The sequence below is a fragment of the Larimichthys crocea genome, chromosome XIII (assembly GCF_000972845.2).
Source record: "Larimichthys crocea isolate SSNF chromosome XIII, L_crocea_2.0, whole genome shotgun sequence".
Lineage (NCBI taxonomy): Eukaryota > Metazoa > Chordata > Actinopteri > Sciaenidae > Larimichthys > Larimichthys crocea.
This window is the reverse complement of record NC_040023.1, coordinates 16,527,590-16,542,536: the sequence shown is the minus strand read 5'-3', so window position 1 is coordinate 16,542,536 and position 14,947 is coordinate 16,527,590. Positions and strand designations below refer to the sequence as shown.

Genomic DNA, 14,947 nt, shown 5'->3' with positions numbered 1-14,947 from the left:
TGATAATAGTCTGACATATACTGTAAAAAGGACAAAACAAACATATTAATCACCCAAATTCAGCAGTAATGCAGAGACAAGTCAATGATTGTGGTACCCACAATGCTATGCCTCCTAACTGCCACTAGGTGGTGATAGGCTGACTGTCAATGAATGAGTGACTGACTGAATGGATGAATGAATGAATGTGTAATGAAATGGTAGAGTATGTTAGTTAACCATTGTCTTGATACACAAGGTGCTTCACATATTTTATTAAATAAATCTACATAGTACAGTTATGTTTGTGCTTTAATCTTTTGTAATACATAATTTGATCCCATGGTCTGTTGTGCGGTGAAATGAAAAGTCTTTATTGTGTCCCACATGGTAACGATTGTACTTCTTTTGGTGACAAGTGAATCATTTAAGCACATTTCATTATCTTTGTTTCAGCCCCTTATTACTGTCTAAAAGGGGGTAAACACTACAAGATTTTGACAAGATTAAGCACTGGCGCAAATTTAGAAATCAAAAAAGCAAATCCGACATGACAGTACTTTAAACCTGATTAGTTTAGCAAATCTACCTGAAATATTGTAGTGTACTTCATCCATCATCAAAGCGGCATTACTGGCTCCTTATACAACCATTATCCCTGTAGGTGGCTTCATTTAGTCACATTTCATATCAAATAATGACAACCTCTCACAGCCCCCGGGCTCTCACTGAGTCTGTCTGTTATTGCATTGTCTCCTGGACCAGTCCTGATGAGCCACACTACCACAAAACACTCAGTATAATCAGCATTAAGCCTGAAGATAATAACATTTAAGTGCTGCTCAGGTTTGGGTCGATGTCTCTAAAAGCAACAGAATGAACACAGAAATAGATTTAATCAAATACTTCAGATGCTGATTGGGCTCCAGTTGAGCTGTATCATCAGTCTGTTTTATATTATTACTCTAAGTGAATCAAAGCGATCACACAGAAGGTTGAAGAGCATCTCTTGACATTTTCTTTAATATCGATATGATCGCTTCGCAGACACAGTATCACATGATAATGCAATAACTGTTCAAAAGTGAATCATCCACAATGTTCAAGTTCATTTCCAGGACGTCATAAATGCATCTTACTGTAGAATCCATTTACATCCTACACATGTCTCCATGTGTTCCTCACAATCTTAGCTCTACTGTATATCTACCTCCATGTTATAGTAAGGATCTCCTCTGAACTGTGAGTATGGTAAACCTGAAATATTCATGGTATGTAAGAAAACTTTATTAAAGATGACAAACCTGCTGTGGCATCGTCTGTATCACTGAAATTAAATGTGAGGTCTGAAAAATGAGTTTGTGTGAGTAAAAAAACAAAACTTTTTTTTTTTCCCCGCCAGTTGTTAAGTGTTTTTGTCATGTATTGTGCTTTTTTGTGAATAAGCCCACCCTCTCCTAGTATTATCTAAGCATGCTCTGTCTGTCCTGTATGTATGGTAACGGCATAATATACTGCGGTTGTGTTGAACAGTTTCTACCTGCCCAAGAGGTTTTCTGACTGCAATGTGGAGGAGTACCATAACTTTCTGAACAGCGGTGGAGGCGCCTGTCTTTTCAACAAACCCCTGAAGGTACGTCACATTCATACACATATACATACTCACATAAACATGTGTGTACATGAGTAAAAGTTTGTTAAATCTGCCTTTTTTCCCTCAGCTCTTGGACCCTCCAGTGTGTGGAAATGGCTTTGTGGAGCCTGGAGAGGAGTGTGACTGTGGCAGCCCAGCGGTAAGTTTCAGTACTGTACTGTACTGTACTACTGAAGCTGGGTGGATGCTAATAGAGATTCTAAAGGGAAAACTGGATAATCATCTAAAGTCAAAATCATTCAAATTGCCTGACAACAAAACTGCCTACTGTGTTATACTTTGTCTAATAAGAGGTCATTTAAAGTAATAAAGTAGTTTTATCAGAGAACTCAATTCTGCACTTATTGCATGATCATAAAGTTTGTCCAGAGAGACGTCTGTTTAGATGTTTGATGAGGTAATACCTGAGAACAATTTCTTGTCTTTTAGGAGTGTGCCAGAGAGGGAGAGGCCTGCTGTGACAAGTGCACCCTGACCCAAGGCTCCAAGTGTAGCAACGGACTCTGCTGCAACAGTTGCCAGGTACAGCTACACCTTTTATCCTCTGCTGAGATGTTGTATGGGGTAAAACAGAACTGATCGTGGCATCAAGATAAAGGATGAGCTTGTTTTAGTATTCAAGTGACCAATGCCACTTACTTGCATTTACTTTGATTTTATACTTCTCTGTTTATGAGAAAATCTATAGAGGAGCAAGTGACAACAAGTTTCAGCTCCTTTATCTTAACATACTAAACAAAATCAATCAATAAGTCTTTCAACACTCTCAAACATCCCAAAATGATTTATTAAATGAATGTTGTTCAGTTGTAGACAGTTACACAGTTTGGACAGCAATCAACTGTGCAGAAGGTTGATGATTCCCGATAAAGCCCGCGTTCATCTGTTTCAAACCCGAATCACAAACTCTGTTTGATCTTTATTGTCTGATGCTGCAGATGGAGTTCATGGGAGTGGTGTGCAGAGATGCAGTGAATGACTGTGACATCCCAGAAAACTGCACAGGCAACTCCAGCCAGGTGAGCATGAGCTTCCCTCACAGTTTTTATGCAACTGCGGCTATAACAGTATCTTAGAGGTTTACTTTGTTGTGTTTTGCAGTGTCCACCGAATGTACATAAGATGGATGGCTACACGTGTGAAAAGGATCAAGTGAGATGTTTGACAAATGTTTTTTGGCTCTTACTGTATTCCAATACTTCTGCATATGGTAACATTGTTTAACACTCTCTATACAGGGTCGCTGTTTCAATGGAAGGTGCAAAACCAAAGACAGGCAGTGCAAGTACATTTGGGGAGAGAGTAAGTGTAATATTTCTGTTTACAAATCAATTTTGTATTGACAAAATCTAGAAAAAGACCTTCTATCTAACTCCCTAAACCGTAGGGCTGAATGTTCATCATGTTTCATTGTGTCTCCCTCAGAGGCAACAGCGGCCGACAAGTTCTGTTATGAAAAGTTAAACATCGAAGGAACGGAGAAAGGCAACTGTGGGAAGGACAAGGACACCTGGATCCAGTGTAACAAACAGTGAGCCAGTTTTATCTGAACCCTGTGTGCTTCTGTTATCATTTCATCACGTTCATCTACAAATCTCTGACAATTTTGTTCTTGTGACACATTTCTTTTATATGTTTAGATATCATTAAACTTTGAATCAATATTCATTATTTGAAGCCTAGTTACAATGAACGTCAATTAGACGAGCCTTCAAAGCCTCTTAAATTCAACCTCTTCCCACTGATTAATACATTCACTCACATTTCTTACACTGCACACACAAATATTGTGTATAAGTTAGTGTCCTCAAGGGAAAGGAGTTTGAGAGGTGGCCTCAGCTAAAATCTCTTTGAAATTAACTTTACCATCACAATAGCAACCTTTAATTGTAGTTGGGAACACAGAACTGATTGAGATGAGCTAATTAAATCAATTAAAGTGTACGACACACACACACAAATACATACATTATATTAGACATTTTCACTTTCAGACAATGAGATTTATTCAACCTTTTAGTCCCATTCATTGTAATTAGACTCTTTTTTTCCGGCTTTCGCAACTCTTTAAACTGCTTCTTCATACAAATTAAAGCCAGCAATGCAATTTAGTTCCCAGCTCTTAGCCAAGAAATGCAATTTAGCTCCCAGCTTACAATACATTTTGCATCCCTCATCCCTTTCCCACTTTTTCACTAGCAGTCATTATTCATTCTCTTTCAGCAGCTTCTTCATACAAATTAAAGCCAGAAATTCAGCTTAGCGTCAGCTTTTAAACAAAGCTTAAAATTTTAATTTAAAGCAGACCCATAACTTGTTCTACCTGATCAGTGATTGAATATTATTTCAGGGATGTTCATTGTGGGTACCTGCTGTGCTCCAACATCTCACCTGCGCCGCGACTGGGAGAGTTGCAGGGAGGACTGACCTCTTTCTCAGTAGCCCGACACAGTGCTTCTCTTGACTGCAGGTACACACGATTGAGGAAAAACAGTAAGACACTCAAACCGACAGCTGGTTGGTGAAGTAGCTTACTGGACTACATTTGTTCTCTGATTCTGTATTTCCAGCACATAAAAAAATCTTCTGTCTGTCTTTTGAAAGCTCATATGTACTGTATTAAGAGACAATGACCTTGTGTATTTTACGCCAACATTTACGTGAAGCCCAGTCTTTCTCACTATTTAAGTGCTGTATTTGTTGTTCAGTGGTGCTCATGTGCTGATCGATGGAGACACTGACCTGGGATACGTCGAGGATGGGACGGCCTGCGGGACAGACCGCATCTGTTTCAATCACAAATGTCTCCCCATCCAACAATTCAACTTCAGCACCTGCCCGGGGACCACCGATAAGGCCGTCTGCTCTGGACACGGGGTACACACACACACAGACGCACGCACGCACGCACGCACGCACGCACGCACGCACGCACGCACAGTAACATTCAGCTGAAGTTGTTATAATAATTAAATCAAGGTTATTGACTTGGTACACTGACCTGTCACATCATCATTTTTACTATCAAATACAATTCACGAAAAAACTTGAAAATCATTGTAGTAATTCGATAACCTTGTCAATTAAAACCCAGACAAGATTTAGTAGATTTTTACATTTCGTTAGTTCCTAGAGTGTTATTATTCGGAGTATTAAGAAGCTTCAAATGGCTTACATGGTTCTTTCATTTAGTTTAATGGGCAATATATCTGTCAAAGAAGTGTGCATATCAAACCCATAAGAGATCCTAATCATAAGTTTGAGAAATAATAATTTATTCAGGTAATGACATGGTGTAACATCTAATTTGCTTGACTGGGCTTGACATGAGCATTACTCTATAAAACCTCAAACTCAGTCTCTTGAATAATATATGGTAGCTAGTAGTAAAATATTGTTGTGTGTAATGTGGCATTAAAAAAGTATTGGCTATAAAAAACCTGAAACAAGTCTTTCCTGAACCCATTTCAGACTAATCCTTTTTGTTTTTATGTACAACGGCAGGGGTTCAAAGGTTTTCTGAAAGACCTCACAGTTATAGGACTGTGCCAAAATTATGTGTTTTTATATTATTTTATTTTTTACTATTCTCTTGTAGGTGTGCAGTAGTGAGCTGAAGTGTGTGTGTTACCTGGGCTGGGCAGGAGAGGACTGTAACTCCACGTCTCCTCTCAGTTATCTTGTGGTGGGACCCACTGCTCCAGTTTCAGGTAGAGATGTATACATGCTGTCATTATTTGTTGCCTTTGTACTCACCTCTCTTCATCTCACATTTTCTGCACCTCTTTTTCATCTTTCATTCTTCTCTGCTGTATCTATCAACTCTTTCCACCTCATCTCTTTCGGTTTTTCTTTTAAAATCCCTCCCACTGACAGATGTTATGTTGAATATTTCAAGCTTTTCTTTTGTTGCTTTTCTCGTTATTTTAGCTTCTGTGTTGGGTTCTCGTCTGCTCATTAAAACCAGCTGCATTTGTATTCACTGAACCATGCATGTCATTCTTTTTGTTTGTCATTATTTTCACACTCATTCTTTGTCGACAGGCTGATGTCTTTGACGGAGTTACTTGAGGTCAGATTTGAGTTCCTTTTCATTGTACTTGTCCTGTCTGTCATTTCCTGGTCGTCTTCCTCTCTCACCCCAACTTCAGCTCACCTCGCTCGGTTAATTCTGACTATTACTGAGTTAAATAAATGGGAAGTTTTTAATGTTTTCCTGAATGGGAACCTACTGCTTATGTGAGTTCCCCTCAGAGTAGTGCTGAAGGGTGACAGCAGTTTGGTTGTTCTCAGTTACGTCCCCCTTGTTCTCCTTTTATACTTTTCCTGCTAAATGTACTGTGTTTCTGTGTTCTGCTGCAGTGTCTTGTGGTTTGTGTATCCCCTTGTGTCCACATGATGCAGGAAACAAGAGACACACATCCAATTAACACACTTTCGGCTCTCCACTCTCCTCTCTTCCTCTGTCTCAGGTATCACCAGCACCAACATCATTGTCGGGGCCATCGTAGGCTCCATCCTCTTCCTCGCCCTCATACTGGCCGTTACAGCTTGGTGTTACAAGTGAGTGTCCCTGCATATATTATTTTGAAAGCTGTGAATCACTACTTTTTATTCTGCAATACGTTTGACAAAAGTTATGTCACTGTTGGACTGAGGTTACTCATACTTCTCTTCACAGGAGCTACAAGCAGAGACGCTACGTTGAGTCTGAGGTTCACCGAAGATTTTGCCGGTTTGCTGCCTTTAACTCTTATTTTCAATGTGTTGCATTTAAGTTGATTTGACATGACAGAGCTGTGGTGTGTATGAGCTTGTTTTGATAGCTACTGTTCAAGTTACTGCTCTCAGTAATGTCTTTTTTAACATACATGCACAAAAACTTGCAATAATGTTTTTAATCTGTTATAATCTAATATAATTTGTTAATTACTACAAAAAAACATACTTAAAGACGTTTTTAACAGGCTATGAAGCAGTCTCACTTTATTAATGATACCTCTGTATGACCTACATAAAAAACAAGACCAAAAGTGACAAGATTGGCCATTTCTATAAAGTTATTCTTAATGCTTACAACCGGGTTGGAGTCCTTAAACAGATGAAACGAGGCTGTAGAAACACAACTGCTTTTGTCCACAGGGGCCGACAGAATCACCACAAAATGAAAGTGTTGCATTGTAACAGCTTCAAGTAAAACTGCAGAAGTATAATTTTCTTAAAGTATCAAAAGTAAAAGTATACATTATAGCCCTTTAGTACTTGAGTTCTATACTGTTGGCACTGCTGTTCAACTATAGTGGGAGAAATACAAAAAATAACAGGAGGTTCAATGGATTTAAATGCAATACAGCTAGAAGATATGTTTCATGTTGAGTACTCACAGCTCAGTGCAACAACGATCTTTTAACATAAAATAATAACTGGTAACTGGTAGACATACACAACAAGTTGAAGCGCTTTCATAAGTAAAATACAACACTTTCTCGAAGTAAGAACGAAAACAATAATTTTCCTGTAATTACTGTTATTTCATATCTAAAAGAATTCTTCTTCATTTCCAGGCAAATGCCCGCAGGTGAATATGTAACAAAGCCTGGGGACGCAGATTCATTTTACAGTGACATGCCTCCTGGTGTCAGCACAAACTCCGGCTGCAGCTCCAAGAAGAGGTCAGCCTGCCTGTCGCACCTGCAGATTTGCACCCTGTCCTTCACCCCTTCCATGCCATCCATTTCTCAGAACATCTTACTGTTTGGCTTCAGGTGTGCCATCTCATCATCACTTTCATTCATTTGCTGAAGACTGTGTGTGTGTATGTGTGTGTTGCGTTCACTAAATCACTGGTATGTTCTTGTGTGTCGTATCATGCTTTGTTCCTCTCATGGCTTTCGTTATGCATCTCTAAAATGTTCCAAATGATGAACATTTTGCCAAAGGAGAATCCTACAGTGAAAATACCTCCGTACTACTTTTGTCACATCATGTCATGTTTAGCTGTCATGGTATTTTTATCGCTTAAGATGTCGCCCTCCGCTGCGTCTTCATATTTTCCCTCATTTACACCAGCCTCTGCCTCGACTCCACTAAAGCAACAGGACCAGGACAGCATGTAGGAGCTTCGAAGGATGATATTGTACTGATAATATTCTGTCAATGCTGCGTGTGTGTGTGTAGATCAAATGGCCTGTCCCACTCATGGAGTGAGAGAATCCCAGATGCCAAACACATCTCTGACATCTGTGAAAATGGGCGACCGAGGAGCAACTCATGGCAAGGTAACGCACAAATCCCAGGTAACAGTTGTATTTCTTCTGCATCGACTTTCACTTGGGGTTGTCAGATAAAAGAGCTGCAATGTGTTTGGCAGCATACATGTGGGAAAAAAGGGGGAAGAAATCACCCCATGTCTTGACACAAAGACAAAATAATCACTGCATAAAGTGACTTTTCCCTTAAATTGCTTTGAGGAATCAAACACATTGCAGCCATACTATTTATAATTTTACCCTTTTTCTCTTACTATTTATATATTTTACATGTAACTGAGTGTTTCTATTCTAAATGTGTGTTTATGTTCTGTTTCTCTTCAGGAAATCTGAGCGGTAATCGTAAGAAACTGAAAGGAAAGAAGTTCCGTGCTCGCTCTAACTCCACAGAGTAAGTCGGTCATGTTGTGAAGTCAATGAACATTGTACGTGGGACATGCAGACATGGAGAAGCTCTAGTGGAAAACAAATGTGTTAGTTCTTTTAAAGGATAAAGTTGGCATTATTCTTATATTTTTGTCAACAAAGCGCAAGTTTTAGACACTTACTTGTGTGTTGCCCATTGGTTCTGACTTTCATTTGAGTAAATGTTCCTCCTGTAGAGGAAACTAATATTTGTTTGAAACTACTTTTACCTGTGGTTTGCTATGCTAGAGAGCATTTACAGCACTGAAAGGACTACTACAGTGCCTGTGTACATTGTAATGAATGAAAATGTCACCCACAGTGTTTGAACAACAATGTAAGTCTACGGCACAGAGGAATAACTGATATCAGGTTTCGGCATCACAAACTTTCTATTAGGATCAGTTTAATGTTGGTTCAGGTGTTTTCATGAGATTTGTTGACAAATATTACCGTCTTTATCCTTTAAAGGTGTAGCTTTATGGTTAAAAATTGACACAGAAATGCTTCCCTGAAATTTAGTATCAAAGACAGAGAGAGGTATAAAGATAATGTTGGACTGAGTCTCATAAGCTAGTCGAGTCACAAGACAGTGAGATCAAGTTGTCTCTCACGCTGTGAACTCTTGTCTGGCTTGTAAGGCTCTAAACCTTTTGAATTTCACTCACCCGTGAATAATTAAAGTATTTTCATACATGCCTGTCGACTGTGAATGAACAGTGTGCATCGGCTGCCGCCCAGCCTGGCGTGTTGGTTTGTTTGTTTGTGGGTTTGAAGGTCTTGGCATATGAAATAGTCTGCAGTGCACCTGTTCTCACCTGCAAGCATGAGACTGACTGAGCGGCGAGAAGCTAACTGCTTGGAATGATGTGACATGTAACCAATATGCAACTGAGCCTGTAACACACGACACAGTTGTTTGTGATTTTCATGGTGCCGTTTTCATCTGAAACCACACACAGGTCTGTCTGCCATCTTCTCACCATTTTCTCAATTGCATCTTGGTGTTTGTTCAGGATGTCTTTGCTCTGCTCTGCTTTCCTAAAATATTTCCTCTTCCTCTCTCCTCCCCCCACACTCGCTTATTTCTGGAGATTTTTGTCCCCTTCCTATTTCTTTTCCTTCCTTCCTTCCTTTTCTCTCTTCTCCCCCCTCCCTCCTTGTATTGTATCCATTAACCCCTCCCCCCTTCCCACAGGTATTTAACCCCTCGCTTCAAAACAGAGTTTTATGATGTAACTAAATGGGTAGAAGATGTGAATAAAAACACTCAAGGACCTTACCTTAGGTATTACCTCAGACCATGTCCTGTCCCCCACACGCTTGTCTACAAACCCCCTCACTTTTGGTTTGATTTGTGGCTTGGTCAAGGAAAGTAACAATCAGGGGGCCAAATGTATAAACAATGTGTAGGCACAAAAGCTTTTTTCCCCCACACATAAACTATTAACATAATGATTTATTTATTAGATCTATACGTGAGAATGTGTGCCTCTCGCACATGCTTCAGACCAGGCGTATGTACAGTTTTCAAGAGATAACTGCAGGTGAAATTATGAAGAGAAATATTTTATATTATGAAACATGAGCTGAGAGATGTAACCTTAGAGTAGAACATGATTTTTTAAAGGTTTTTGTTAGGTTAGGTTAGGTTATTATTTTGCACTTCTGTGAAATGTTACTCAAAGGCTAATTTATAAACTTGATTTTAAATTATTTTTGAGAGAATTTTATCACTCGTAATTTAGTTTTTATTTACATTTGAGCTGTCCTTTTCATTCATTTTCTTTCCATTTGATCCCGAATTGTAAAGCACTGTGTAAAAGTTTCAATATGAGCTCTATAAATTAATCACTTCCAACTTTTAATAACGACGTCTGAGATATCACCACTATTAGGGTTTATGGGTACATGTGATGAGTTGGTGGTACAGGTGCTATAAACAGCCACAGCTGAACATAATGGCAGCTGTTCTGATGCCGTTGGAGAACACTATAATTTAATTTGCTTTTCTTATTATCCATTCTTCTCACTGACAGGTCTAATAAGAGGTGTGTTGATATTCAGATGAATGTTTAAAAATGAGAAAGAATTCAAAGAATGTTTAGGATCGTTTCTACATCCAGTTATAGATAACTGTTGGAGTGTAAATGAAGCTTTTGCACATGCAGAATCAGGCGAAAATAATGCGTATGCATTTTTCTGTCTTTGTGCGTACACACAGTTTTGGTTGTGGATCTACACAGAGTTTTATGCATCTGGCCCCTGGTCTTTTTAAAAGTAACATCTCCGAGGAAGTGTCATCGACAACTGGCATGTTGCGACTTGGAGTTCCTTAAAGGGAAAGATATCATGAAGTTTTTCTGCTTTACATTATAATATATCCTATTTTATGTCATTCTTCCTTTTAGTTTGAGTGGAGACTCGTTTCTTTTTGATCAGCTGCACTTTACTTTGCTGATTGCTGATTTTTATTTTCAGCAAATCATCCCGCTGTATTGCAATTATACAAAAAAGGCTCCTACTGCCTGTGCTAGTGTTATATTTATAATACAGTCATGTTCTTCCTAATTTCTCCTTATTCCCTTCTTTGCTTCTCCTCCTCAGTCTCTTGTTACCTCTGCATGTTTTGTGTTGTTCTGTCAGTGAGTGACTGTGTATCAGCTCTGCCTCGCTCCCAGTGACCTCACAAGCATCTGTGTGATGTCACTGCCAAGCCAATGTCATGTCCAAGGTCTATAGATGATCACAGACTGAAGCCACAAGGGTTCCTTGACATCAACAAGGAAGCTCATGGGCTCTGTAGAAGCGAAACGTCACCAAACAATCAATTAGCACTCTAATCTATAGACCTTCACTGTGTTCAGGAGCACATCCCTACCCCTCTCCCTGTTATTACATCTACTGAAGGACAGAAAGAGTCCAAAGGAGTGGAAAAGTGTGGAGGTTTACATTCGGGAGCCCTGGTTAAAAAACTAAAACTAAAATGATTTTTTTTCTCACTGATAATGTTATATAACCTACTGTTTGATCATTTCCAGCACTTAAATTGGCACAAAGTATTCCTGATTAAATTGAGTCTACAAAGAAAAGTACCAGCTGCTTAGTAAAAATCTAGATTTAATCCAAAAAGGTTTTAGATACAGTATAAGATTGGGCACAAATCACTTAACAAGACTACAACCTCAAAATTCTGTTGCCAAGCAGTTATAATAATGTTTGAGCTTTTTTGAATACATGAATAGATATTTGACACTTATTTATGTTGAAACATGGGGGTCTATAAACAAAAAACTGTGTTGTATATTCTGAAGATTTATAAAAATCACTTGAGTTGACTTTTCCATATTAGATATACAAATATGAGTCTCATGTCAGCACAAGTGGAAAAGTCAATAGGAGTCATCCTATGTGAACCATAAATGTCTCTATAAAATCTAAATTTATCCAATATATGTTGAGATATTTCAGCCTGGACCAGGCACTGGGAGAAGCTTTACTACCTAGAAAAGGTTTTAGTGAATCACTTAAATATTCATTCATGATTTCATTTTGAGAAAATATTCTTCTGGTACCAGTAGTCCACCTGCCTCCATGCTCTCTCCACTCCTTTGGCCATTTCAGGTGTTTCTGTTATCATCACACAGCAGCGGTGCAAGCCAGCTACCGTACATGGGTCGTGCTTTCTTTGGCTGTTTCACAGGACAGGACGTCTCCCTCTCTGATTCTCTCAGTCTGTTGTTCACACCCAGCTCCGGTCTGGTCTGCTGTCCCAGTCACCTCATCATACTCACTGCTCCAAGCATTCCTCATTTAAACACACACTCACTAATCCAACGTTTCAACACTACACAGCAGCTCAGCTGATGTGAAAGTTATGGTTATTATCCACCAGTGCCAATTCTGGTTTGTGTGTCAGTGCCTGATGATAGAAACAATAATACTGTGGCAGGGTGACACGTGAGTAGCAGGGAACTATGACTATGTCCACACCGCTGCTGGGAACTGTTTACTGCTGTGTGCAGAGGTACATACTGTATAAAGAGGTTGCCCCTAAAAGCTGAGCTGTGAGCTGTGGTCACACCTTTTTAATTTCTTTTAAAAATAGATTACATAATCTGCCCGTCTTTGTGCTTTTGGTGGACAGCAGTAAGAGCTTTTAAGATCAACCTCTCTCTGTAGGAAGCAGAAATAATTAGAGCAGCTCAAGGAGGATGTTGCCCAAAGTCACAGATCTAACATTAGCTCAACTTCCTGAATCACTCACCTCATTTATCCATCTGTGTCTTTGGCCAACTTAATCCTAAACCAACCACAAAATAACAGTCAATATTTTAATAATGTCACTTCCCTTTTTTCCCCCCCATCAGGACGCTATCCCCTGCCAAGTCCCCCACTTCCTCTACAGGATCTATTGCATCTAGCAGGAGATACCCGTACCCAATGCCCCCTCTCCCTGATGACCAGAGGAAAGCCAACAGGCAGAGTGCCAGGGCAAGTATCGATCAGAAACACACTACATAATTTAACACCGATTTGGCCATGATGACTTTTTTTCAATAGAGTGGCGCTCCTGCACTTGTCTGCACAAAATAGAGCAGACCATTATAGATTACTGAGTTTCTTAATGTATTAAGTGGTTAGGAATCAAATCGTTTGCTGGTGTGGGGATAAGAGTAAGGATGGTGTTCATGAAATGACCAACAGTGAACTGTGGCAAATGATAAACTCGTCTTTCTCTTCCCTGTGCTTTTCCCTTCTCCTTGTCTCCTCAGCTGTGGGAGACTTCAATATAACAGTCGTATTAACCACTCCGCAAAAGACCATAAGGAACTACACTTGTCTCTCCTTTTCTATGATTGAAAAACACAAATATGAAACAAAATTGACTCTAAGAGATTCAAGAGAAAAAGAGAGAGAGCCCCCCCACTGGAGTGGAAATAGGCAAAAGATGTGTGTGAGTGAGTGTCTACAAGCATCTCTGAGGCTGTCTTGCCGGGCAGTTTCATTCAGCGGATCTCTACAGGACGATGCAGAGTGCCAGCGGAGAAACCAGCTCCACATCCACTCCAGACCAGCTGGAGCTCCAGACTGAGCTGTTCCCGTCTGCTCATGCCTCACCTACAGGACTAGAAACCCCACCACTCCGACCCCCCCACCTTACCTATCCTAAAACCTCAAACCTCCACACATCCTCCTTAGCTTAACTCTCATCATACTCACTTTGACACCACCGTCCCAACCAAGTTGTTTCGGAGCTCCTCTCTTAAAAAAAGGAGCAGCAGAGCCAGGAGCAGATCATCGTATCACACTACCGCATCGCTGGATTTGTTGGAATCATTTTGACGCACGTGAACCACTGTAGAAACTCCAACACTGTATGCATGAGACAACCCTGTTTATCAGCAACCTCCTCCTCCTCCTGAAAAGACGAGAAGAACAGTTGTCTGATTTGAAAGGAAAGCATGCGAGGGGGCAGTGATTTTATACCTTCTGTAGGCTTAGACGCTTTCTCTCCACTATAGGTAACCCATATTGTATCACCAGTTATAGCCCATAACCCATGACATGGACCCAACCTGACCCCGCCCTGCTCTTCCTCCCCTCGGTTTGTTTGTGCGTGTGTAAATATGTACAGTAAAACACACACAAGAGTATGTTCTTGCTTTTATTTTGAAAGAGAGGGACACTTTATTTCTCCTCTTCCTGTTGTGTTGTGTTGTAGACAGAAGCTGATTTCTGTAGATAAGTGTAGAGACGACCCAGCACTCGCTCTTCTGTCTGTGTTTCTCTTTTTTCGTCCTCGTTTCTTTTTCTCCCTCTGGCTTTTTTCCTGTGTGACTGTGACCTATATAGCTTTCTCCATCCACAGCAGAATGTAAAAGTGTTTTTTTATATTATCTTGGCACTGGTTTCATTCATCTCTGGGAGAAATACACAGACATCCAGTAATGATCGAGGAAGTATTGATAAAGACGTTGATTGTGGCACTTTGAGAATGTCGTTGAAGCGGCTGTCGATGAGTATTATTTAGTCAAATTTAAATAGTTTTATGTGCCATTCCTGAGTGAAATGAATGGGATGTGTTTGGTGTAGTTATAGAGGTGCCACGTTTCACTCCTTTTTTCCCTTTTTTTTCCTTTGGAAATTTCCCATTGATAATATTAAGATGTATTTAGTTTCCCCTGATTCTACATTTGGATGTTTGAAAATGAGAATGATAAATCAATAATGTGGTTGATGACCGAACTGGGTGAGAATCTGGAAACTGTGATTTGAAATGTGCATTTTGGATTTAGCTGTGATGATTGAGATATTTAGCCTTGTAAATGATTAACTATGCTGTACAGTGCTTGCTGTTTGAGCTTGTGAAGACCAACAGCATGACAGTTCTATATCAAAATTAAGTTATTTCTCTGGTAGGCTATTTGTGAGACCATAATGGGAAACAAGCATGTCACTGAAAGACTTTCCCCCCTTTCTCATTGCCTATTTTCCTAAACACAAACCCGCACCACAGACTACACTGTTCAGGACAATTCATGGCAGGAAGTCACAGGGTTTAAGAAATTAACATCAACTGATGCCAAGTTAGCAGTTTAAGGTGGATTTTTTTTTTTTTTTTTTTTTTTTACGTAAT

At 39.7% G+C, this 14,947-nt stretch overlaps 1 protein-coding gene across 6 annotated transcripts in view; it reads left to right on the top strand.

The window, feature by feature from the left end:
• The window catches only part of adam22 (ADAM metallopeptidase domain 22), a 61,789-nt gene extending 46,848 nt beyond the window's left edge, over positions 1–14,941 (top strand). The window contains exons 15-32 of one of the 6 annotated variants that reach the window (XM_027286412.1): positions 1,513–1,612; positions 1,701–1,772; positions 2,063–2,155; positions 2,572–2,652; positions 2,735–2,785; positions 2,872–2,935; positions 3,059–3,164; positions 3,984–4,103; positions 4,342–4,510; positions 5,232–5,343; positions 6,106–6,196; positions 6,315–6,368; positions 7,198–7,398; positions 7,811–7,911; positions 8,227–8,293; positions 9,506–9,595; positions 12,678–12,801; positions 13,083–14,941. In XM_027286412.1, coding sequence (XP_027142213.1) covers positions 1,513–1,612; positions 1,701–1,772; positions 2,063–2,155; positions 2,572–2,652; positions 2,735–2,785; positions 2,872–2,935; positions 3,059–3,164; positions 3,984–4,103; positions 4,342–4,510; positions 5,232–5,343; positions 6,106–6,196; positions 6,315–6,368; positions 7,198–7,398; positions 7,811–7,911; positions 8,227–8,293; positions 9,506–9,595; positions 12,678–12,801; positions 13,083–13,103 — 1,717 coding nt within the window. In that variant the 3' untranslated portion in view covers positions 13,104–14,941. Of the gene's footprint in view, positions 1–1,512; positions 1,613–1,700; positions 1,773–2,062; positions 2,156–2,571; positions 2,653–2,734; positions 2,786–2,871; positions 2,936–3,058; positions 3,165–3,983; positions 4,104–4,341; positions 4,511–5,231; positions 5,344–6,105; positions 6,197–6,314; positions 6,369–7,197; positions 7,399–7,810; positions 7,930–8,226; positions 8,298–9,505; positions 9,596–12,677; positions 12,802–13,082 lie in introns of those variants that run through there. The other 5 variants (XM_027286407.1, XM_027286409.1, XM_027286408.1 and 2 more) reach the window with 5 other exon arrangements.
• Positions 14,942–14,947: the final 6 nt, after the last annotated feature.